The following is a 12,157-nucleotide window of genomic DNA, read 5'->3' as shown; positions in this document are numbered from 1 at the left end:
CCCCAAACTTCCTGAAAGAAAAAAAATAATTCAACAAAATGTGATAAAATGTCAAAAGTTCGTGAAAACAGTTTAATGAATTCATTAATTTGTTAAAGTTATTTTGAAACACTAAATTACAGTTCTGTTTGTTGCATGCTAATATAAAATCACAATTTTTAAAGAGACAACTGAGCATTATCAATGGACAGTGCTGCTTTTATTGTGTCATCTTTGTGGAGAGACCTGCCACTATCATGCTTGTAGGCAATGCACATTCTTCCACTCATACTTTTCCCTCACTCTTCCCGTGATTTTCTGTAAAGGACCCTCTACCCACTGTATGTAGGTAATTAAGGAAGTTTTTAAAAGGAGAAGAAAAGGAGGGTTTGGGGCTTAATAACACTAGCTGATATGGTTACATTGAATAAGGTCATGGTATTAGTACTGACCTCTTCACATTCTATTGTGGACTCAGCCAAAATTCAGAATTCCAGTGACGTAAAGCTGATTTGCTGGATTGCTGTTTCCAATATCAGTGGCTAGCTAGGTCTTCATAAAAAGCAGCTTTTTTCATATGGTACTAATAATTCATCTTCTCCTTTTTACAAGTAGACAGCCCACTTTTTTCTTACCGACTGGGAATTTATCATATGGTAAGGCAAAAATCTACCTTTGCAAGATCCCTGGAGAAACAGAGGCTGGCTAAAACCAATAGCTAAGGAAAAAAGCAGCATATACCATGTTTTAATGGGATCTATTTTCAGGTACCTTCATTTGTTATGACTGTTAGAAATCCTTTATCCTGTCATTATAAGCAAACCCTCAGAGTCTCTTTTCTTGATAGCTTGATTGCAATCACTGTATGCACTTGAAAACAGTAGCAATTAAATTATTTTATATTATTCTAATTGAGATTTTTCCCCTAAATCAAATTGGTATTCCATACAGTTGAAGATTTGTGCATTTACTCTACAAATGAAAAGACTAAAAGACTAGAGTAGAAATGATTAAGTGACACGGAGATACTTATATTCATGTATATACGGTAACCTGGAAGCTTCTCTTAAATAGCCTTATTTCCATTATATTAGGAATGGTGAGGCCCTGAAGATGGAATTGCCTCTCTGTTTCACTAAGACATTGTATTTTTAAAAACCAAACATTAGCTCATACCACAATAACAACATTCCAATTTAAAGAATTGTCAAAGAATGCCAACTTAAGTTTCCTGGACTTTCCCTCTTCTCAGTGACAAATGAGATTGTTACACTCAACTATTTGGAACCTCGCACAGAATATGAACTCTGCGTGCAGCTGGTCCGGCGTGGAGAGGGCGGGGAAGGGCACCCTGGACCTGTGAGACGGTTCACAACAGCATCTATCGGTCAGTGGAAGCAAACAGCATTTATTCCAGTGCTGGGAGGGAGGGGGAGGAAGGGGAAAGAGGAAGGAAGACCAGGAAGGGTGGTGGTGGGTGAGTGGGTGGGTGGGGATGGAGGTGGAAGGAGTTCGCTTTTGAATGGGTGGGAAAGTGACAGGAAGGGTAGCAGCTTGGAGCCAAACCACTCCTTTATTTGGGCTGCACTCCTAGTCTATCTCCCTGGGGAAGGGTCTGTGGCAATCCACGGAGACAGAGAAGGAAGCAGATGAGCCTTCAGGAAAGCAGGGACATCCCTTAGGAGTTAGATTTACTTAATAGCAACCGTGCTGAACCTTGGCTCCCGAGCTTTACCACCACTTCCTGTTTCCATCTTAAGCCCAGGCTCTTGCCACATACATACCTCAGAGATCCCGGTTTATTTATTTTTAAAAATAATTCCTAATTTTTCAAAGTAATTCATGCACATAGTTAAAACATCAAATGGAATGAAAGGCTTTTATCTAAAGAACAGCCCCCCCTCCACCTCCCATTCCGGCTTCTTACAGGCAGCCACTTTTATCTCCTTAAGCTGTTTTTATAGTCTATACCTTCGTGTTTCTAAATCAATGGTTCTCAGACATTAGCATCTATCAGAATCACCTGGAGAGCTTGTTAAAACAGATTTCTGAGCCCCACCGCAGTTTTTGAGGCTTGAGACGGGTGGGGCTCAAGAATTTGCATTTCTAAAAAGTTTGCAAGTGATGCTTAGTGCCGCTGGTCCTGGGTCCACAGTCTAAGGGATGTGTGTAGCAAGATTTCTCCGTTGATCAGTGTTAGTCACTAGCTATTGGCCTTCTATCGTGTTAATTGAGGAGCCCTTAATATTTGTGAAGTTTCCTTGATGCTAACTGGGGCTCTAGCTTTCTGCTACCCAGGTACTCTCCTCTGAGATATTGGAATGACCCCTTGTCAAGTTCTCTTTTCTAGGGCTTACCGTGTATAGTCATCTGTTACTGTCTCCTGGTCAGCACTTCATAGTTTCAAGTTCACATATATTTAATTCATATTCCTGTAAAGGCTAAGAATGATCACCTTCCCATTTAATAGATTAAAAAGTAGAGTTTGAGAGTGGTTAATAACCTGCCCAGGGAGATGTCTCTGATGCGTCAGCATATTAGATCTCCAGACTTACCATCCTTTGTTTCCCCAATTATTATTATTTTTAACCTAGGAACTCAAAGGCACCATTCCTTTGTTCCAATTGATAAGTTTTCCTATTTTTTTTAGTCCTTTACTACAGGGAGAGGATATGGTGCGATTTAGTGAGAAACTAGGAAGGACATCTAGCTCTCCTGTAGGGGCTGTGCATCCCTAACCAAGTGACCTGGCTCCACACACCCCACCTAGTTTTCATTTCACCAGCAGCATCTTTAAAGAAACAAATAGAACTCAATCATTATTCTGGAGCTTATAGAACCATTGCACAAGTAAGAAATGGTTTCCTGAGAACCTGCCAGGTAGTTAATACATACATACATACATACATACATACATACATACATACATACATATATACGCAAAACCAGAAACTCTATATAAATTATATGATAAAGGAATCTCAGTGGTTTTGATCAAAGAGGTCCCTGATATGTGGTCAGGTTGCTGCTAAAAGGCAAATGGTCATTAATTATCTCTCAAGCCAGTGTTGACGAATCAAAAGGGGAAGGTCATAATCTGACTCAGATGGAAAGTATTTATGGAACACAACATAAAACACTTCACAGACCCACACTGTACTGTCTTCAGCCCTCAGAATATGTTCCAGCCAGGATGTATTTGGAGGTCTCTCGGAATATTTCAAAGTAGTTTTCAAGGGTGGGTGGGTAGAAAATTCTTGAAGGCTCTTCTTTTCCCATCATTTGAATTTTGCTGATTTTTTTTTTTTAATTCATCTGGCAGTTGCACTATTTATAATTGTGTTGACTGAGTGGTGAAGGCCAGGGAGGCCAGGAGGGGAGGGAAGAGAGCACATTCTGAACTGGTGGCAGAAAGAGGGCAGGTGCGGGGTGGGGGCTGGGGGAGGGGAGTGTGAGTCATGTCCCTGAGGGAATGGAAAAAGGGAAATGACCATTTATTGAGTTACTTCTCTGTACCAGGTGTAGACTTCGAGGGTTTACATGTAAACTCCAAGACCTCAACCTTCTGTTCTGCTTTGTCATTGCAAGCCTGCCTAACCACTCTGGGTGGCTTATTTTGGAACTTAAACTTTAGAGATGAGCAAGAGGACTTGACGTCACTTCTTTCAATTTGCAAAGGTTCTAGAGAAAGGATCACTAAGACCTTTAGCATCCTGCCAGGCAAACTGTAGGACCTGCTAGCTGATTCTCCCTAGTCTAAGAGCAGTCAGAGCTGGCAGTCAGGGTCACACTCTCTGTGGGTGGAAACAGACTCGTCCTCTTGCTTCTAACCAAGAGTTAGAGCAGTGTTTCTCAACTTTTTTTTTTTTAATTTTTAAAATTGTCACACCCCTACGATCTCTTTAGATCATTTTGCCCTTAGGAAAAAATGTCAATTTTGTCCTAATGTCTCCCCTGCCATGAATTTTACTACAACAATTCTGTTTATGTATTGTGGTCCTTCATAAACCATTGTAATATATAAAATTTTCTCCCACCCAAGGAACCAAGTGTTGCCTCCTTAGGGGCAATAATGTCCCCACTGTGAATGTATGAGTTAAAGGAGTCCTGTCCTATGTTTTGAATATACTTTATATCTGGAATTTAAAAATCAGTTTATTCTGATTAACTGAAAACACACAGATTCCTCCTCTGTCTATTGACACAAGATAAGACATCTTAGGAAGGAAAGGAGAGAAGGAGGTCATGATAATAGAGCATCTAACACTTTTGAAGCATTTCCACATCCGTTATCTCATTTACTCCTCCTGAGGCTGGAAGACAGGTATTTTTATTTTGTGTTACGTGTGAACTTGGAGAGGTTGTGAATTCTCCCAAGGTCACAAAACTGAAGTGGCATGCTCCTGTCTCTCTGATTTCAAAACCCCTATTGTTTCCTGTTACTGTCTGGTAGCCCAGGTTCTTGTGGGTAATTATGGCCAGGCCGCACGTGGGAGGAGCTCAGACCTTGATGTGATCAGAGCAGGGCTGGGCCGGCCCTGCCACCACAGCTGTCTGAAATTCTCTTTGCTAAGGGGAAGTAATCCCCAAATTGCTTTAAAATGTGTTACTCAAAATGGTAAGAGAAACAATAAACATTCATTCACCTACAATCCCACAACCTTGGCAAATCCACTGTTTTCATTTTTATCAGTTTCCTTCCTATTTTTCACCAGTTGTAGACATGATTTTTACCAATCAGAATTTTTTTCTCATGTATTACAAATATTTTTATTGGGCTCCCATACTTTCCCCAGTTATCTATTTTAAGCCCTTGGGTGGATATATCATAATTTATTGCAGCATTTCCCTCGTTTGGTCATTTAGGTTTCTTCCAGTTGTTTGCTATTATAAATAATGTAATAAACATCTTCAAGCACATAGGTTTTTCTCTTCCTTTGGATTATGTCTTCAGAATAAATCCTTGATAGCTAGATTATAGGACCAAAATATATGTAATTTCTAGGGCTCTTGAAAAATATTCCCAAATTGTTCTCCAAAGGGGTTGTATTCCTGTATTATAATTAGTCAAACTACCTATTAGGTTTATTTTAAAAGTTTTCTGTTTTGGTAGGAAAAAAGTATTACGTGGCTTCTAGCTTGTGTATCTTTGAGAGCATGTGAAGTTGTATATTATTCTAGAAACCAAGGGTATTCTGTAAAGCTGCGCTTTGGGGCTGTGTGTTACCTTCACCCTGTGCCAAAACCATGATCTTTCTGGTTTCCCCTAGGTCTCCCTCCTCCAAGAGGTCTCAACCTCCTACCAAAAAGCCAGACCACTCTCAATTTGACCTGGCAACCAATATTTCCCAGCTCAGAAGATGACTTTTACGTTGAAGTTGAGAGGAGGTCTGTGCAAATGAATGGTGATCAGCAGAATATTAAAGTGCCAGGCAACTTGACATCAGTGCTACTGATCAACTTACACCCCAGAGAGCAGTACATAGTCCGAGCCAGAGTCAACACCAAGGCGCAGGGGGAATGGAGTGAAGACCTCACCGCGTGGACCCTTAGTGACAGTAAGTGTCTCCTGCTGCCCCAGCCTCACCTGGTTGACATTTCACTATTGCCATTTGGACCTAGTAGCTACTGTCACTTCTGCACTGTTTCTTAGAAATCATAAAAGGTACTTTGTTGTGAATGTAGGCTAATCAGTGCCCCACCCCAAAACACTAAATCATTTCAATGACCTGCACACTCCGTGTAAGTGGGTTTGTAATAATTCAGGCAGGACTGTGCTAAAAGTTACCTTTCCTTGGTCTGGAGTTTTTTATTAATAATATGAATAAAGTTTTCTAGGGCATGTTTACTCTGTTATAGGGCAGTTTTCAGGATTGTCATGTATTTGTACATACGTAGATGTCGACTAGTTATAGATGTGTCTTTCCTAATCTTAAAAGCCAAACAATTTTGCTTGAAAAATAGTCTTTTTCAAAAGGATCAAATATATGGTGATAGAAGGAGAACTGACTCCGGGTGGTGAACGCACAATGTGATATATAGATGATGTATCACAGAATTGTACACCTGAAACCTATGTAACTTTACTAACAATTGTCACCCCAATACACTTTAATAAAAAAAATTTTTTTTAACAGACAATTCTTGGAGCTACCATATGGACTTGAGAGTAATAGTACAACTTTTGTTTCAAAATATTGTGCAATTCAAGCTTTTCTTCATTTCAGATTGGTCATTTAACATTAGCTGGAACTTCTTGGGTTTCTTTGTAGTGTTGAAAGTTTTCTCATTATTAAGCAGAGAGTTCTATTTTGATTCCAGGCTTTAGAACTGTGCCTGTGCATTTGGAGCCCTTGGGAAGACGAGACATTTCTCGGCCAGACCAACTGCCTACAAGTCAGGATCATGTGGCCCATTGCCCACCCCCAAAGTCTTAGGCTCTATTCTGTATCTGGGTCTCTCCTTAGGTAACTTAGGTAACAAGTGTGGCAACTGGCTCAGTATTTCTGTGGCCACTCTCTTCTTGTATCAGTGACATGTGGATGTCTCTACTGTTCTGCCAGTGTTTAGGGATTCTTCATCAATTTTTTTTTAAATTCTGTTAAATTTAAAAGTTATAGAGCAGTGCATACAATAATACGACAAATACATTCCTACAACTCAGAATTAACAACGGTTAACATTTTGTCGTATTTGCTTTCAGCCATTTTGTTGATTTGTGGAAGTAATAACACAAGACAGGTAATACCAACATCCCCTTTGACCATCATCCTTACTCTAATTATATTCCCCTTTCCCCAGAGACAACCAAGATTAGGAGTTTCTTATGTGTCTTTCCATTCAGCATTGTATAATTTTAATAATTTATATACATCCTTAAGTGTACATATGCATACATATTATTTTTCATCTTGTTTTTTTGAATGAACATTATGATTTTTATCTGTCCATGCTAATTTGCTTAGATCTGACATATGCTTTTCTAACTTCTGCATAATAGTCTGTGTGATGATTATATCATCTTATCCCTTCCTTTTCAACTAGACATTTAGATTTTTTTTCTTTTTCTTTCTTTTCTTTTCGTCTATCAGAAACAAAAATGCAATGAACATGCTTATACATGTCTCCGCATGCACAGGTGAGAGCTTTTCTAGGGAGCAGGTCCAGAAGAGGAATGACTGGCTTTATCCCTTTAATGTGGCTATTCTATGTCTTGGAACATATGAGAGCACCATTTTGCTATCTTCTCCACATCTATTTATATCTTTTCCCTATATCTATATTGCTTGATATTGTCAGACCGCTTTTTTCTTTCGATCTCAAATGTAAAAAATGGTGCCCCACTATTAATTTCAATTTTCATTTCCTTGATAACTAACAAGGATAAGCATCTTTTCTTGGGTATTTTGTTGGGCATTTAGATTTCCTCAGTTGATACATTTGTTGATATACTTTTCCCATTTGCTTGGTTGTCTTTTTTTTACTGATTTGTTAAAATTGTTTATATAGCTTGGATACTAACCTTGTTGTATACATTGCAAAGATATTCTCCTAATCTCTTTATTTTCACCGTGTTTGTGGTGTTGTTTTACCCTATACACAGGTTACATTTTGATGTAATCACACGTCGATATTTGTCTTTGTGGTTTGTATTTTTTGTATTTTGGAGTTATTCCTTACCCTAAGGTCATAAATATAGTCTTTATATATTTTTTTCCAGTAGTTCTAGTATTTTGTTTTGCATTATTAGGTCTTTAAGATATAGGGATGTTATTTTGGGATAGAGCATAAATATTTTAATCTTTTACATTTATTCACATATGGCAAGCCAGGGGTTCTAATGCCATATATTGAATAGTCCCCCTAGTGACTTGTGATGCCTTCTGTATCATACATCAAGTTCTCATATTGGTTTTGCATCTATTTCTGGGCACTCTGTTCTCTTCCACTGATCTGCGTGTTTGTTCCTGTACCATTTCCAACCGGTTTAAATTACTATAAATTTATTAAATGTTTTGATAACAGTAGGTGAATCATTTTCTTTTTCAAAGTTAGATGTTCATTCACTATTCTATATACATTTTACCCTCATTAGAATTATATATTATCAAATCACATCATTAGTATCATATTTATAGGCTTAAATGCAAACTAGCTAGTAGTCACTGGAGGAGGACTTGCCTTAGGAGGTTGTATGGAATTTGATGGGGTGGGGGGTGGAATTATGCTGCTGGTGGTGGTAGAGATGCTGAGATTGGCAGGGTAGGAGCCGGTCCCTACAGAGTCAGGAAATTAGGGAAAGGAGGATGTGGATGAGAACATTTCAGTTTTAACTGATATATGTGTTGAGATGCTATGTTGTCAGTGGCCGATCTTGCATGTAGATTGTTCAGAAATAAAATTAATGCTTCTAGTTCAAAGTTTATGTTGGTGCTCAGCTAGCAATTCCATCTGGACCAAGTGTAAGGAGTGAAATGAATTAGATTTGGCATATGGTTCCAAACATATGTAAAATATATATGTGTGTGTGTGTGTGTGTGTGTGTGTGTGTGTGTGTGTAATGTGTTCCTGTAGATGTATATGGAGATTATTTCATTTGACACAATGACTTCATGAGGAAAGTGCAGTAGGAATTAGCATCACATTTAACAGGTGAAGAACCTGAGGCACAGAGGAGGGTCAGTAACTTGACCAAACTGATACAGCTAGTAAGTCATCGTGGGGTTAGGATCCTAACTCACATTTCAGTTCTATATTTTGTTTGTTTATTTTTGCTAAACCATGCACCCATTTTGTCTCTTTGGATGGGCAACCAACTGCTCCAAAGCAAGGTTGATTCTTGCAGAAGTTTCTTCAGTAGTTATATCCCACTTCTAAATCATTTACAATTTGATTAGCATTTCCAAAAGTGTTTTAGAATCTACTTTAGAGTCATTCGGGAACCTGCTAAAATGTAGATTGTTGGGTCCTGACACACTAAATCTAAATCAGAGGTCCACAAAGGTAGCCCAAAAGGGGACTTCCTTCAGGCATAAAATGGGTAAATTGATACATGCAAATTTATGATTTTTTAGTTGTAACCAAAATTACATTCATTACTCTTCCCACAGGTGTTTGAAAGGTACTGCTTCTTTTGTGATAGGCTTAGAATACCACTGGTCTATGAAGTAGAATTTTTTTTGAGGCACAACTATACAAATACTAGATATGTGTTCATAGTAATCTGAAAATATTAATATTCCCAATACTCTGTAATCTTCCTATGGGGGAAAAAGGTGACTTTATACTTTTGTAAAGTTATACAAAAAGCTTGGTACTTGATGCAAAGGAGTTAAGACAGACTGTTGATTAATTAATTGTGAGTTTGTATCATTTACCACCTGTTAGAGAAAGTGACAAGCAGAATTGAAAGGCTCAAAATCCAATACCTGATTCTCCTAGATTGCCACAGATACCTAAGAGTATAATATTGAGAATCAACATCAGAGAAAGAGGAAATTTAGAATGAGAAAGAATCTCAGAGAATATAGAATGGAAAGAATGTACATTAAGACATTTCTTGAAGGTTCTATAAGCAATAACTTTCATAGGGAATAAAATGGCCTGGGTCTACTACTTGCTTGCTGGGACCAGTGCAAGTCCCTAACATTTTTAAAGTCTCAGTTTTCTCATTGCTAAAATTTGGATAATTAAAAATCTCAGCATTGTTTGCCTCCTTGACTGTGTGGTTATAAAGGTCGAGAGAGAGAGAGAGCCTGCACATGGAAACACCTTGTAAACAGCCTAGCAAACGTAAGGTACAGGTAATATCAAAGGCAAGAACTTGGAGCCATTCTTTCTTTGAGTAAAAAAATTTTAGGCATTCTAGAATTACAAAGTTCCCTCTGGCCTGTGCCTTGTATCAGAAAGGAGTTTGAGTGAGAGTGCAGGGACGATCCTGTGCGTGTCATCTTCATATCTGGAAAACCTCACAGCATCTCTCTCTCATCCTACTTATGCCCCTCAGTGGAATGTTATCTCTCTTTTTCCAAATCCCTGTATCACTTCGCCTACTAAAAGCTTAACACATTGTCTCACATATACACGGACCTGCTATTCCTCCATAAGCGCATTTAGGGCAAGGACAGGCCATATGGGACAGTGGCTAACAGTATAGACTATGGAGTCAAAGTGCCTATGGAGTTGACTCCTATTTCTTTTACTTAATAGCTGTGTGACCTTGGTCAAGTCAGTTAACCTTCTGGGCCTCAACAGTTATAGTAAGATTGTTATGAAGATGAAGTGAGTTACTATGTGGAAGGGCTTATATAAGAGTCATTGCTCATAATCTTTCTGTTCTCCCCAGCATCAAGAACAGTGTAATATAGGTTTTTGGAGTAACAGAATTTCTGAGGCCTTAATTTAGTGTAAGGAGGACAAATATGTAATATATATGTTGCCATTGTCCCAGCTTGTGCCTCTCTGTGGAGTCTGCATGGAGTCCACTGCCAACTGTTTGGAATTACCATCTGAGACAATACCTATTAGCCATTCATGGTTCATGAGTCAACATTAACTGTATCTTAAAAGCATAATAACCTAAGAGATGATAGTATATCTTCAGTGAACTGTTATTATTTTTTTTAACTTCTAGTTCTCCCTCCTCAACCCGAAAACATCAAGATTTTCAACATCACAGATTCCTCAGCTGTGATCTCTTGGACGATCTTGGATGGTTATTCCATTTCTTCTATTATCATCCGTTACAAGGTTCAGGGCAAGAGTGAAGACCAGCACATTGATGTGAAAATCAAGAATGTCACCATCACCCAGTATCAGCTCAAGGGCCTGGAGCCCCAAACAATGTACCAGGTGGAAATTTTTGCAGAGAACAACATAGGGTCAAGCAACCCAGCTTTTCCTCATGAACTGACGACTCGCTCCAAGTCTCACGGTTGGTAGAGCGGACAGGGATTTACATAAGATGATTTCTGAAGAGTATCAGAAAAACCCCACTGGCTTAAGATATTTACCCCATATTTGTGTCATGGGACATAACTCATTTGTCCTCATTTGTCCTTCACCATCTCTAGATAGGTCCTTAAAAATGAAAATTCCCTTGAGAAGGATACCCTGTGGCTCTATTTTCTAATATTAAACCTTAGGCTAAGTTAGCCTATCAGCCCCACCCCCCAATCTAGCAGTCGAAGCTCTGAGGAATATGAATTTGATTCTGTGGAGAAAAGAACGTGGAACCTGCTTAGGGGAGTCAGGCCCGCGCAGTGCTCCAGCGGGGGGCTCCAGGAACCCCACTCCATTCTCTCTCCAAATGAACCCCTCCTTTAGTTCCGATGGCACTATGCTAGTCTCAGTTTTCTTCTTCTTTTTGGATGTAGGTTATTATGTCTGCACGTCCACTACTAGGTCCCACTGCAGAGAGAGTAAGCTCTTGGAGATCCCTCCCGTGCTGAACACACTTTGCTGTGTTTGTGATTGATAAGATCTGTTGAATGAAGTGAACAAAGGTGGGGGTTGGAGGTAGGGGGGAGGCTGCAGAATGTGGAATGCCTTCCCTTTGAAATCCATCTGAAATGGCACTTCTTAAGCCTCTGCATTTGCGACATGTGCAAGGAAATTTTAGACAGAGAGAAATGGTGATTTCTGCAAATTTACTATTTGGACTAGAGTTTATTTTTACAGAAAATATAATAGCACTAAAAACTTCTTGCTTCTCTGGAGGGTTTTCTAGGGTTTGAAAATTAAAATCAGACAAGCTATGTTTTCTGTGCTGATTCTTTGGAACCTTTTTGAAATGTCCAAGGAATGATGAGTCTGCCAACTATAAAGTTGTAGTTTTCAGACCACGCCCTTAATAAATACATCATTTTCATAGGTAAATGTTTTGGTAAAATGTGTTACAGGCCCTAAGTCCAAGCTATACATAAAATACAAACAGGAAAATTAAAAAAAACATATTAATAAAACAAAAAACCCTCGCCGTTCCATTCCAGACATCTCTATGCACACATGCATAGAGACAGAAGGAGAGATGATCATGAAAGAATACTTGTGAGAAGACAAAGTCATGCTCTACGTGCTGATTTTCATAAAAACATATTGAACTTAATTTTATTTGAACTTAAGGGGAAGAAGTAGAAGGATTAGACCTGAGTCCTAAATTTAACAGTTTTTCTCTTCT

At 38.8% G+C, this 12,157-nt stretch overlaps 1 protein-coding gene across 2 annotated transcripts in view; it reads left to right on the top strand.

The window, feature by feature from the left end:
- TEK (TEK receptor tyrosine kinase) overlaps positions 1-12,157 on the top strand; it is a 98,003-nt gene that overhangs the window by 69,326 nt on the left and 16,520 nt on the right. For both annotated transcript variants that reach the window (XM_019736283.2, XM_019736284.2), the window contains exons 11-13: positions 1,232-1,366; positions 5,250-5,537; positions 10,613-10,912. In XM_019736283.2, the coding sequence (XP_019591842.2) occupies positions 1,232-1,366; positions 5,250-5,537; positions 10,613-10,912 (723 nt within the window). The remainder of the gene's footprint in view (positions 1-1,231; positions 1,367-5,249; positions 5,538-10,612; positions 10,913-12,157) is intronic.

Source organism: Rhinolophus sinicus, linkage group LG04, assembly GCF_036562045.2.
Source record: "Rhinolophus sinicus isolate RSC01 linkage group LG04, ASM3656204v1, whole genome shotgun sequence".
Classification (NCBI taxonomy): domain Eukaryota; kingdom Metazoa; phylum Chordata; class Mammalia; order Chiroptera; family Rhinolophidae; genus Rhinolophus; species Rhinolophus sinicus.
The sequence above is the reverse complement of the archived record's forward strand: the minus strand, read 5'-3'. Positions and strand labels throughout refer to the sequence as shown.